We start from the raw sequence: 14,370 nt of genomic DNA on the forward strand, positions 1-14,370 counted from the left end.
TGGTCAAAGTATAGTGGAAGGTTTTCAATAGGATTGTGTGTATGGGTTTTACGTCCATCAGAAAATGGTATTTACCCTTCATATTTTTCAGACAGAGCGTTCCGTTAAGGCCACATCTAAAATGAAGTTATAATGGTGAAATATGAGTGCAAATATTGACTTTTTTTTTTTTATATGTATCTGTTCCAGGAAGAATATGAAATTGCTCCAGATGAAAAGCTGGGAGAGAAAGGAAAGGAAATCATGATGAAATACCTCACCCCAGAGGTAAGGGGCAGCCAAAGTGGCATTACTGAAGGAATGCTGCAAGGCACACCTTTGCTAAACAAGATTGTTATAGGCTTTGTAAAACAGAGTCCTAAAACTTATGGTGGCAATCTCCAGTGAATAAACCTTCAAGTCTTACACAAACAGAGAGGAAAAAAAATGATAATCCAATCCAGCAATTGACTTCTAAGGATGAACTTGAGTTTACCAGGAGCTTAATTCATCTGTGGATGAGCAGGAGGTTTCTCTGGTCTCTTCTTGGTGTGCAAGGTTCTACATCTGTGGTGTAATGCAAGAGACCTCAGCTGTTATCAACAGATGCCACAATTATTTCCTATCCAGCTCAAAAGAGGTGGTGGCATTTCATACATGGTTGTGTAGATGGTACCAGCAAAAATGGTCTTTGGTAACAGATACTGTATTTTGGTATATAAATTCCCTCACTACCATTTGCCCCAGTGTAGCCAGGGATATGCAAAACTTACCTGGGACAGTGTGTTTTGGAGCTGAGAGATGCTATCACCGCTTCTTGTTTCTACCACTGTCAGTTCCTCAGCGTTGGGTCTTGGGGCTGCCTTGGCATTGGAGAGGAGCTCGTGGTAGCAGCTGTGTCCACAGGGTGGCACTCCAAACAGAACTACAAATCTGCTGCCGGAATTTTGGACAGACTGCATTGGGACAAACCCTTTTTTGGGTGGGGGGGGTTCGATCATTTGCTGACCGTGTTTAACTTTTGCAACAAAAGTCACTGCCAGTAAGCAATAAACATCCAACTTCAAACACAAGAACAATCCTAAGATTTTTCCTAACTTGCTTTCATAAGAGTAATCAAGATCTACAATTGCTGCTGCAACTGCTTTACAAGAGAAATACATTTGACCTTCAGGAGAATTAATTGCATTTTTGGCAGATGTCTTTCTAAAGTGCTTAAATGGTACAATATGTTTCAGAGGTGCAGGGGCAGAGCAGACCACTTTTTTTCCAGTCAGTCATTTTCCTACAATAAATTTCAATGCATACTTTCGGTTATCTCAGACTGCACTTTGGGATCTGGTTTCATTTACTGAGCCTGGCTAGTTTCATGTGCAGCCATTGAGCACTGCCAGTATGAGTTCCTGCTGCCCACTCATTAAGGGCATGAAGTTCCACTGCTTAAATCCACCGTAATTACCATTTGTCTTAAATTTTCTGTTGATAGAGGAATGAGGGACAAATAATAAGGGAAAATAGCATATACCACTACCCTAGTTCTCATCTGGAAATGGAGAAAGGCATTTTACTGGTAGCAGGGCTAGTAAAGTGAGAGAAGGATAGTACTGCTTTGTTTCAGATGGTCTTGGTACAGGTTTCCAGATGCCACATCCCTTCCCTGCTGTCCCGTGGCGCTCCTGCCATCCTTGTGCATTTGCCAGCAGCCCCATAGTGCAGAAGAAGCACATGGAATAGTTTACTGAGGTAAGTGAATGTGCAGTGAAGAGCAGCTGCTTCTTCATCAAGAAAAAATGGTGGTGCTACACGAAGGGAAAGTACTGGGCCTCCAGAGCTGGTGTTTCCATTCTCTGCCATGCCCTGCACTTCATATGAGACCTGCGTACCTGGTTTCTCACTACGTAAAACGGGCACGGGATATTTACAGTCTGTTCTGAAACTTTTATAGTATTTGCAAGTTACCGTACCATCTTTCAGCAGAAGGAAACACGAAGTTGTGCTCCTTCACTTGTAATCTAAAACTGCCCCCCTGGTGGTGGCGCTTTAATGTCTGCATTGGTCTCGCTGCACTTTTTTTTTCTTAATGGGAAACTTCTGCTTCTTCCAAGAGGGGTGTTTAAGCCCTGTGTAGCAGAACGTACTTCCTAGAGGCGAGGTTGACTGTGTGACTGTGCCATAGCAATGGGTTGAATACCAGGTTCTCTAACAGGTCTCCCACGCAACAGATAGTTAAAAAACTAGAGCAAGGCCCGGTTTAATTTCATTTCTTTTTAGATTTTAGTACCTAACGAAGGTACTCAGGTTAGGAGTTCAGACGGCCTACTGTTCTTTCTTGTCAAGAAAGAGAAATAAGAATCTCCAGAGGGCAGGTTTTAAGCCATCAGAAGTCAACGATTCAATGCCAGGTTAGATGCTTGCAGTCAAGGGGGATGAATCTGGACCCAAATGTCCTAATGGAAAGGAAAAAATCCTTTTTAGGAGCTGCATTTCTCCATTTAGTTATCAGTCCCTTGAAAGATACAAATTGCCGCTGATTCCAAAGTTGTCTGCTTTCAGAGGAACACTTCTTTTAAGTAGGTGTGTGTCTGTTCTTCAAAGAACCTGATTGTCTTAATATAAAAATAGTGTGACATACAGCTTGACTGATAGAATAAAATTATAGGTTTAGTTCTTGGACAGATAGTTCAGTCTTAGAACGTGAGGAGTATTCTTCCCAGAGTGCAGGATCAGAAGCAAAATGAAAACAAAAAGTAGACTTCATACTCTTTAATATTTATACATGATTTTTAGTTCTTGCTTGGATTTTTAAATGTCATACATATTTAACATACAATGTGTCAGTATATCATCATTCTAAAGCGCATTCATTTGCATGGGGAACATGCACTTTATTTAATAAAACATATACGACTTGCACAGCAGAAAGGAAAAGAAAACACTTCCCCAGATGAATAGACATCACACCAGTACTTACAGCCTCATGTGACACACGCAGCCACTGTCTGCAAGATGGTGCTACACCGCGCTGTGCAGTTGGCAAGACTCAAACCTGTGGGAGCCGTGAATTCCCGCGTGGAGACGTCTGTGTGAGAACATTCAGCATCAGCCCCGAGGCCGCTAAACAAGCTCAGCACTTGCCAAGATGATTGAGGGGGGAGGCACTTTTTCAAGAAATCATGATTCAAGCTCTTCACAGCTTTAACATCCTGAACAGCCCCTATGTGCTCGCTGGGGAAGTTGAGAAGAGGTCTGTCAGCCTTTTGTCATGGTTCACACCAGGGGCAGCATGAGTGGGTCAGGCTTCCACCATCTCCCTGCCCTACAGGCAACAGCGATGACAAATTCTGAATATGTCCTGGCACCTGAAAGGGAAAACAGGTAGTTTAGGCCTCTCAAAGAAGTGGCACGTAGGAACAACCTCCCCAGGGATGTGGTAGAGTCCTCATCACTGGAGGTTTTCAAGATGCTATTGGACAGGGTGCTAGATAATCTCATTTGGGCTCCCTTTCCCATGAAAGGTTGGACGAGATGATCTTAAAGGTCCCTCCCAGCCTGAGCAGTTCTATGATTCTATGTACTCAGTTTATCATCTGGGAAGACATCAGTATTCCCACTCTCTTGCCTAAAGTTCATTGAAACATTCATATCCAACAGGCAATTCTGAACTATTTGATGGAACGGAAATGTAAGGAGTACATGTGATCTTCATGCTTAGGATGCCAAAATACAAGTGTTTTCATGGGTTCCTTAGCAGCTTCACTTGAGTGGTGAGCAGGGGAGTGAAAACCCACAGAAGTGGTGTCCTGTAGCTGCAGACACCGCCCATCCTTGAAACATGCTGTGAAGAATTGTTAACCTACTTCTCTGAGGAGGTCCGACTGTGAGCTGGCTATGTAGGGATGAGCACTGGTGAGGGGGCCTTGTCCATTAAGAGGAAGAGACCCAACGAGGCATGTGCCACCTTGACTGTTAAGAGGAAGACACCAAACAAGGCACCTACCACTTCAGTAATCCAAAGGGAACTCCATCTGCAGGCTGCTGTGGCTTAACAGGAGCAGCACAATGGTTGCCACACTGGTGAGATCAAGGTTTCTTTGACTAGAGCCTTGCTTCTTCAAGAGAGGCTTTAACAGTTTCCATGAAAAAGGCACTTAAAGCTGCCTTCTTGACTTAATAAGTCCTTAGGGCAAAAGTCCAACCCACAGGAAGTCTAAAATTTCTGAGGTTGTGAAATATGATGGTAAAACTGCTAAAAGGAATTGGTCACAAATATTTCTTTCCTGGCTTTTCCTAATCTCAACAGTTGAGTGGGAATGTTTCAGTTTTCGGTTCCAGTTCTGTCTGTAAATGGAAAAGCCCTCAGTGCTTTGTGGAACGGTTGAGTTAAACTGCACCCAGCCTGGCTTCATTACCTGGCTGCTTCTTTTACTGGAAGAGCAAAGAGATAGGTTTACCTTTGTACTGCTTTTAAATTAGAGTTTTGCATCTCCATGCAGCATTTTTGCCTTCCTGCCTGACAGCTGCCGTGCCTTACTCTACTAAATCACTAGCCCATTATTTTCTTTTTCTCAGTAAATCACCTTGAGATACTTTGAGAGACACTATATAAAATGAAATTGATTTGAAATGGCTCTTAAGAAGGTCTCCATATGCCATTATAGTTTATATTTGGACTCAGCTGGGTACTAAAAATGTTACTGAATAGGATGTCTAATGTGTATTGTTATCCCCATTAATGTACTTCACAGAATATGAAGAACAGCAACAGCATTAGTTTTCTTATCTGAATTCCTGTTCGGTCTCCTTTCCTCCAGGAAATGCACAGAATAAAGGCTATGCTTGCAATTTCTTTCTTTTCTGCAAGAGGTTGGCTGGACACAGCAATAACCTCCTTACTCCAGTCTAAGGCTAGCAATGGGTATTTTGCTAAATGAAAATATGTCTTTGTTTTTATGAACAATTATAGGATAAGGAAGGGAGGGAAAAGTCCTGTGAAAGGGAAGCTGGTCAGCAGTGCCTGGCCTTCCACTTGTCTGCCGGCTAAAATGCGCTCTTCTCTCAAATCAGTTTTTTCTGGAGAAGAGAACATCTATGTAATATGGGTGAGGTGAAATTAAAATGATATATGAGCCCTTCTGCTGGACAAAGCCAGCAGCTGAGTCCAGGCTCCGGCTCACAAACACCCTCTCTCAGCTCTGTGCGTTGGCAAAAAGTAGTTTTCTTTTTGAACACCATTGTTTTAATCTTGATGCTGAGGATCTTTGCCTTCGGTTGCTCTCTCCTTGAGATTTCCTTCCGTCTTCCTTTTTTCACCACCAAAATAAATGCAAACTTCAGCACTTGCGCTTCTGAGTGAGTCATCCTTGCTGATCACTAAAGCCTTCCATCTCCCATAAGGAAAGTTTCATGTATCACTTTTTAATGATTCTGGCTGAATCCTGGAAGGGCAGGTCATACCGTACCAAGAATTGGATTCAAGTACTGAGACTTCTTCCTCTAACTGTTCAGTTTTACTAAATGCCTTCTAGGGAGCATGTTATAATTAGTTTTTGGAATGGCCAAAACAAAAGCTGAATGTCACAGTAAGGGAAGCTCTGAAAGAAGGAAACATTAAGCTTCTGTAAAGCAATCTGCAGAGTTTAATATGAGACAGAGGCTTTGTGTTTTGAAAGGTGAGCCTTCAGGGACTGTTTTCTACATTGTTACCTCTCTCGTACAAATTCAGCTTATATCACTTATATCCAGCGAGTCATCTCTGTCCCCCTGTAAGCTTATTATCTTGCTGATAAAAGGCCAACACAATATCGCTTTTCACTGGCTACGGTGGATGGTCCCTTAAGGCTAGGTCCAAGAGTTATCTCCACAGCTAGTTTTCAAATTTTTCTAAACCCTATGCATTTCATTAATGACCCAATTGAAGTAAGCAATGAATGAAGTGCCTGTCTGAACACAGTGTGTTACATGGATTCAGGATGGGCTGGAATTATTTACTTTCTCAAAGCGTTATTCACTGTGTCCTTTGGGTTCCTATTAGGAGACTTTTCAGGATGCTAAATACTGAAGAAGAAATCCTGGCCTTACTTGAGCCAAGGAGAGTTTTGCCATTTAATTAATTGCCCTGAGACTTTACCCTTTGACTGAATGGATTTCTCATCTCCCCTTTCTATTGACTTCACTACTCTACAGGCACCATTTTAGCCAGAGATGATAGCATTACTTAGGCCTCTGCTTTGCAGCTAGCATAATCGATACATAATTCAGTCCCCAGAGGAATCAATACATAATTCTTGTTGTTGTTCCAGAGACAGCACGATCAATATCTCTGCTGATCACTATGTCTTAGTCCAGGAAAGTACCTTCTCAGCGTACTTTCTGCATAAACTCAGCTTTCCAAAGTTCAATTCTGGGAAAATATCTGGGCAGAAGAATGGCAACCTTGTTACTCAAATTAATGCTTTCTAATCAGAATTTATTTTAATAAGCATTCTTCTGTCACTGGGGCCAGGCTGTAATATAGTGTGGCAGAGGAATCTAAAAAATCACAGTGTTGCCTTGATTAGGAGTCCCTTTGCTGTGGTCTCAGACTAAAAGGCATTTTCTCACGGTTTGCTCAAGTCCTATTTCCTCATCCTTTACCCACTGTTTATAATACAAATGTTAGTTAACTAAACACTTACTGAGGATTTTTGTCTCTTGCAATGGTGCCAAACTGCATGAGAGCCTATGGAAACAACATGGTGTCTGCTCTGTCCCGGTGATGCTGTCCCAGGATAGGTCCTTGGGCAGCCCTGTGTCCCGTCCTTTAGACTTCAGGAGGGCTGCATTTGCAATGTGTTTGCTCAGACTGGTTGAAGGTTTGGGCTGGAGTCATTAGCTACTCTGGTTTTATACTAAGCAGTGCTGTTAGTTGGAGCTCTGCTTGTCCTTCCTTGTTTTTTGGAGAGATTACACTCCCAAGTTCACGTGCTTCTTAACTGTTTGTCATTTGTGGTCAGGAAAATCATTGGGATGACTTGGTCAGCAGGCAAAAGCCTTCTAGCTTCCCTCTGTTTGCTGGAATTACTCTGACTCGACCCTTTGCAAAATGGAAACTTGCTTCGGCTAATTGATGTCAACCACACATGTAAACCTGGCTCACATCTGTCTGCTGAGGCAGGGCAGGCCCCCCAGGCTGCTGTGACTGCTCTCGGAGACCAGCCAGGGCATCAAAAGGGCCGAGGACACTGTGGAAATAAAGAGCAGTCTGCTCAGGATTATCTGAGAAGGGGAAGGATGTACTTGTCTGCCCTTGGCTAATGAATATCCTCTTTATAGTTTCCTCCTCTCGTTTTCAGGGGGTCGTCTTTTCCCTATCCCATCTGCATACTTCTCATCACTGACACTCAGTTCATACGGATTATCCAATGGTCAGGGAAGTTAATTCTAAACCTTTAAGGTTCATTCAGCTTTCTCAGAAACAGCCTCTTCTTCCTGATAATTTTGCCACATGGGAAAAAGGATTCAGCCTTTTCCAGCTGCCTGAAACACTGACAAGACATCCAGAAATCTGCACAAGATGGCTTTTGTTCATTTGCACAGACTGACATTAAAATAGACCTCTGGTGAGTCCAGCTTCTTACACTCCCAGCACATGGATTGCAGCCTTGGTTGTCCAAACACAGGGAGGCATTGGAACAGGAGAGATGAGGTGCCTCTTTCCACCCACTGACTACAGGAAGCCCAGGGAGACTTTGGGTGTCTTGTTTTTTAGATGATTAAAGTGCAATGAGGGGAATTCCACGCTAGGTATAACGCAGCGTACATTAAATTACACTGCATGGCATGTCCACACAGGTTTCTGTGCACGGTTTCTCAGTAGTGTGGGACCCTTTGAACACCTGACCTCCACAGCCCTTCTGTCCACCCACTGCGACTTGCGGCAACTTTCCTGCTTGGTTCAGCTTTGGTTTTCTGCAGCTAAAACCATAATGGGTCAACAAATGTCTCTCTGAGCTCAGGATTCATTATGCTAAACTCAAAAGCAGTAACAGGTAACTGTATGCTTGATCCCAACAAAGAAGAGAATAAAGAGGCACATGATGAAAATGGAAGTTAAACGCCCCTTATTTCTCGTCTGATTCCCTTGTAATGGGAAATTAGGATTCTGGAAAAACATCTAGAGACTTCAGCAGCTGAGTAGTCTCACAAGAATGGGCCAGGCAAATTCAAATGAGATGCCTGAGGCTGACATCTTTGGCTGGGGTGTTGCAACTAGAAGAATCACTAAGCTAATAAAGTTAGTGTGTTATTTTAACTTGGAACCAGGAATCACGGCATTACCATAAGGACTGTTTTAAATTTCACGGAAAACAAAAATACTTCAGTTCATTAAAATATCATTAGATAAGTGTAAAAAAATAAAAAAAGAATTATTTTTAAAAAAAAATCTGTTGATTACAAATGGATTTAAAAATAACCAGCATGTTTAAGGTGTGGAAATGTGGCACTTCAAACTATTCATGTTTAATTTTTTTCCCAGTAATGCAGTTACACTTACAAAACTCACTTAACCTGCATGCCAAGCCTCAGCTTGTATGTTAATTTATTATTTTTTAATCAAGCCAGACTCTGACCTGAGTCAAAAATCAAGTGTATAGCAAGTTGATTATCCTGGCACAGATGCTGTTTGTCCAACAAGCAAAGCTGAGGAAGAGCGGAATGTGCAACTGCAAACAGTGTGTCATCTCCTACAATAAATGTCTTCCCTCTCCATTCTTCGCTGATGGCAATTACCGTATGATCCTTAATGGATCGTGTGACACAGGTGATTAGGGAATGCCCCGTTTCCAGCAGTGCTAGGTAGTGATTTTGTTTGCTTTTGTGGGCGTTTCCAGTCGTTCTGTGAGTGGGACACTGGTTCCTGCCTGATGTTTATTTGATTCACTTCCTAATCCTTTTCAAGGCCTTCCCGAACTCTCTTTTGGGTTTTCATTTCTTCATTCAGTGTTTTCTCAGGATTTTGACCTGCTAATGGAAAAAGATGAAGGCAAATTCTGCAAAATCCCCGCTACCAGGACAGCCACTGACTCGAGTGCAGCCTGGATCAGGCCTTCATGCATGAGCTACCTTCATGCAAAGCAAATAACGTGTGGACTTCAGCGTGAGGAACGCCTGCAAGGGAAGGGTTACTCGTGTTTGCAGGCTTATGTCTAAGAGGAGTGAATTCAAGCAGGGATCTGTTTGTTTTCCTGCAAGAAAGCCATTCAATAATGTTGAGGTTGTAAATGAGTGTTTATAGATTTAGGGATTTTTTTTAATGGAACAAATGACATTTGGTTTACCAGAGGAAGCCAAGCTATGACTATTGCAACATAAGGTTGCTTGCTAATGTTTAGGCTATTCATCAGTGCGGGAGGACGTTAAAAGGTAGAAAGGTTCTGATAAGAGGCTGGACACTGGATGCTATCCAAACCTATCAAGCACACGTGACGAGAGAAAAAAACTTTCTGAGAACAGAAGCTTTCAAAATTGTCCTGTCATTTGTGTTGCCACTAATTGTGAGAATACCGTTCTTTTCCCAAAAAGCTTTATCAAACATCTGGCTGCTTGTACCAATGCGCTGTAACAATGGCTCACTTGGGTTGCCAGCAAAAGAGGTTACCTTTTGAACTGACGCTTCCAAGGGTTGTGTGAATACCCTAACTTTAAGGTAGCTAGAAAATCCTGATTAGTATTAATTGGACTATTTTTTTCTATTCTGTTTCATAAGCTACCCCCCTCATCCTGATGACGGCTATTGGGACGGGTTATTTCATCTATGTTTTCCTCCTTTAATCTGTGTGCAAAATGCTTTTAAAGTGGAAAAAAGGCAACAACAGGTAAAACATACTTTCCCCTTCCCCCTCATTACAGCAGGTTTATATAAAAAAAATTCATCTGGCTAGTTTATGAGCACCCCTACACCAATAAACCTATGTGTCTACAGAAAGGGGGAAAAATTTGTTTATTTGGTAAAGAAGCCTCTATAAGCAGGTTTCCAAAGAATTATTAAAAAAATATGGGTTGGGAAGGACTAGAGTTTAAAGATACTGAAAAATATCTTGCCAAGCACTTCTTGTGAGGCCCAGTTTCTCACTAATTGAAGTCAAAAGCATATCTTCCATGGTGACCAGTTTAGGTTCTTAAACTAAGCTGCACCAGAAACCCCATAGCTGGTTGGGATTATGGTGAGTGTTTTTATTTAATCGAAGAGTATAAAGTCTGCAGCTGATTCATTGGGCTTGCAAAAGAAGCTGTTGAAACAACTAAATTTTGTCTCACGGGACATTTTGTTATTTTGAAATTACTTTCTATGGGGCTTTAAGTGTTTAAGATTTCCTCTGGTCACCTATAGGAGCCAGGAAGAAATTTCTCCTTCTTGATCTAGGCAATCTTTTCTCTTCCTTTGTTGCTCTGAAACTCACGTTGTGGTTACACCCCCAAATTTCTCTGAATCAAATAATTCAACATTCCAAGGGAACCACATTTTGGGTTGCAGATCTTTATGTAGGAAACGTTTTGACTCACAGCATTTGCATGGCAGTTGCTTGTTTGCCACCATCAGGAACAGAAATGTGGTTTCTAGAACGGAGCATTTTTGCTTTCAGGGATAGCAGCTACAAAAAGTTCTGCTGAGAACAGGAAAAACAAGGTATAGCTAGATAGCAGATCCTGATGCTGATTAACAGGAGAGGCAAGAAAAATGCTTTATATACTACGCACTTGTCAGAAAGGAAACCTCAGTGGTTGCTGAGTTTGTCCAAGGACGGGCGTAATTCAAGACTGCAACTTGTACCCCAGCACCAAAGAGGAAGGATGCCGGAAACCCAGAGAAGAAACTTGTCATTTTCCTACCAGTGGCCTTGCCGAGGCCCCGGAGGCACCCAGCAAGCCTGGAGCAAGCAAGTCAGCCTGAAGCCACATCAGATATACAACAGTAAATGTGTTCACGAACCGAGGTGGTTAACATTGCCTTTTGTGATGGATTAGTACAACCCCTCCAGGCAGAAGAACATGTTCAGCTGTTTGCTGAGGTCTCTATTGTCTTCAGTCATTGTATTTTTCTGTGTGTCAACACGTGTTTTGATAGTTTAGTAGAATATGAGGGAAAACAGATTCATCATGACTCCACATCAGCTTGCAGCTACAAAACAAACCCCACAGTTGATAGGCACTGCTGATTTGCTTCATTTAGCTACCAGCAAGCGATCCTGCCCTCAGTACTGAAAATGCCATTTGATCAGAGAGCAGGGTTGGGTTCAATTTTTCTCTCTGTCATTGACCCAATCCACAGTCCCGGGTGAGGTATTTCATGTCTTTGGCCCCTGTTCCTACTCCCAGGGCTAGTGTGATTGGTTTGCTTTGGAAGCTTTAGCTCTCATGACATATGTATGTAGCGCCTGGCATTACGGGCCCCCATTCTCAGGTATAATGTCTACATGCTGTCGTAATAGATAAATTGCTACTAATAACACAGCTGCTCTCCACGCTCCCCGTCCACCTCACTGCCAATTCCTACATCTGTCATCTCAAAGCAAATATCCTGGAATTATGAAGCCTTGTGTTTTACTGGTTTGCCTCATACAGACCCAGATGACTTTGTGGTAGGAAAAAAAAATAAAAAGAAAATGCAGAAGTTGATTACTTAAAATGTTGCAGCTGCTCCTGATGTAGAATTGGCTGTTTACTACATATACAGCTAAAACCGAACAGACAAGATCAGACACAGGGCAAGAAAAAAGTATGTTCCAACATTTTTGTGCATAACACCAAAAAGCGTCAGGAGACTGCGTGTGCTGTGACAGTGCTGGGAGCCCTTCCCTCACCAGGTTGAAACACATGCCTAACCTGGACTTCCCAAAATCAAAGTACCACCAAGACACTCTATCTCCTCCTCCATTGCTTTCCTCTGCGTTTCTTGGTTGGACTCGGTGATCTTAAAGGTCTTTTCCAACTTAAATGATTCTGTGATTTTCACCACCATCCTCTTCACACCTCCCCTCTGTTGGTCACCAGCTGCACTTCCCAGGCTGTAGCTTAGACTGAATCCCAGTTGGCATTCGCCTTCCCCTGCCCAAAACAGGGAGATGAGGGGGCATCAGAGTAACCCAAAGTGGCTCCAGATGTTTCCCTGAGGTGGGGCAAGGAGATCCCCAACTGTACCCTGCGCTGGTGTGTTCCTGCTGTGGGGGCAGCAGTGCAGACCCCAGTGGAGATGCCGCAGGCAGTTCTTGTGGTGAATCTCTAGCCACAAGTAGCAGATCAGCCTTGGAGGCACAATTTCATGGTCTCTGTTTTGCCTTCCATTACTTTTCCCTTTGAAAACATTCATTACTTGAGCACATAAATTTATCTTTCCCTGATTTTGCATCTACCAACATGACTTGCATATATCTACCTGTTCTCCCTTTTTCTAGTATCTGCTCTGATTACAGTCCTCATTGTGACTCCTTATGAGTGTTCGCCTCAAAAGGACTGAGGACAGTCACCACTGATAGTCATACCATTGCTACCTGTCCTGGTGACTACCCCCCGGATAGCTGAGCCTTCCTCAAACATCTGGAGAAGGATGTGACTGCGCAACAGCAGCAGCAGGAATGGCATTGCATGTGGCAGACTTCCCATCCCTGACACAAACCATTGCTCTCCGTTGCTGGTCTTGGGTCACGGCCGTGTGAGAGCAAATCAAATGCAGCAGCATAACAACTGGATGAAGCCAGTATTTCTTCTCATCTCATCATGCACCATCTCACACCAAAGTTCATTTTAGCCTGTTTCTTCAATCATTTTGAGGTCTCTACTAGTAGCAAATCTGTGTGGAGATTTGCAAAGAGATTATATGTGGAAAATTGCTGTCAACATCTGAAAATACACGTGTCATGAAGACAGAAGTGCTTGGAACCAGAGACAGCTCAAGGAAAGTTATGGCTTGAACTTTTGTCCATTGACTGAAACATTTTTAATTGTTTTAAGCTAGTTTGCTGTGGAATGTTTTCATAACCTGAGACATAACATATGCTGCACATATTATTTGTTTTGTGCAAGTTACTTTTAAGATAGCTCATCATGTTTCAATATCATGGCTGCAAGTCTGTAACTTGCCAGGAAAGCAGTTGTGTTTATATCAAAAGTTTGCATGAAGTCTGTTCAGTCTAAGGAGTGTGGTATCTTTCTGGTTCATATAATTTTTGTAGTGATGACCAGTCGTGCTTTAAGAACCGTGATGACTCACATCGACTGGCAAGAGTTGGTATAAAATGAAAGCCTGTATTTCTAGGTTTCTCTTCCTTATTCACTAATTGCAAGCTACAAATGGACCGATTTGAGGAATCTGAGCATCTCTAGCTTTTATTTGATTTCTTTGATTTCAGCCACAGACGATGATCAACTCTTCTGCAAAACACAACCCTTAACCTCCCTGTTCACTGTTCTGTAAAATATTGTGAGGTTGCCACCTAGCTCATGAAGACTTAATCATGCAATGAAGCTTTAATATTTCGAGGTTCTTAGGTGGAGGGCACTGTGTAAGCATAAACATTTAACTACGGACTACGGACCTGCACTGATCCGTAGCAGCAAAGTCAGTCCGGCTGAAGTCAATGCTATTCCCTTTTCTGATCTGAAGTTCAGGGTTCTGCAAGCTATTTCTTTTTTGTAGGAGATGATGATGATCGAGACAAGTGTCTTTGAAGCAGGACTGTTCATTTGCAAAGAAGATACTTATTCCTTTGCTCAGAGCTCCAGGTTTCCTTTGGTGAGCACTCAGCATACAAACTCCTTTCCTCATCTGTTCTCAAGGCCGTGCCACGTGCCTGCATTTTACAGAGTCCGGTGTTTTGCAAAATCATTGGTACAAAGGATTGGGAGAGGGCTCAAGAGCCTCTTGCACTGAACAGAGATCAAATACACTTAGATCATCAACAGATGTCTGCCCTTGGAGGTCTTTCAGACCTCTGAGAACAGATTCCACAATATTCATGTGCCTGTTCTTGTGCTTCCCTGTGAGGAAAATTAGAAAAAAATCCTTCATAGCCAATTAAGTGGATTCTTTCACATCATTCCCCCAGTGTAGAGTAGAACATGCAGAATAATTGATCCCTGCCCTCTTTATTAAAAACATTTCTTTATTAAATGACCTTTATCATGTTTCACTCTTACTTTTCCAGACTAAACAAATCTAGTTCCTCAATGCTTCCCTTTGGCTTTTTTTTCCCAAGCATGTTTCTCAACCCTCCAGACACTTGGTGTTCTCGTCCGCTCTCTGTAGCTTTCTCAAACGGTGGTGACTCCAACTGGATACGTGTCTCTAGCTGGAGTCTCAGCACATCCCTCTTTGTCACTTGAGCACTTTTCCCACAGAAGCATCAGCGTCGCACA

General features: G+C 42.6%; 1 protein-coding gene across 2 annotated transcripts in view; it reads left to right on the forward strand.

Annotated features, from left to right (window-relative positions):
• GRK5 (G protein-coupled receptor kinase 5) overlaps positions 1-14,370 on the forward strand; it is a 175,794-nt gene that overhangs the window by 118,942 nt on the left and 42,482 nt on the right. For both annotated transcript variants that reach the window (XM_054207357.1, XM_054207356.1), the window contains one exon: positions 190-267. In XM_054207357.1, the coding sequence (XP_054063332.1) occupies positions 244-267 (24 nt within the window). In that variant the 5' untranslated portion in view covers positions 190-243. The remainder of the gene's footprint in view (positions 1-189; positions 268-14,370) is intronic.

Source organism: Rissa tridactyla, chromosome 6 (assembly GCF_028500815.1).
Source record: "Rissa tridactyla isolate bRisTri1 chromosome 6, bRisTri1.patW.cur.20221130, whole genome shotgun sequence".
Taxonomy (NCBI): domain Eukaryota; kingdom Metazoa; phylum Chordata; class Aves; order Charadriiformes; family Laridae; genus Rissa; species Rissa tridactyla.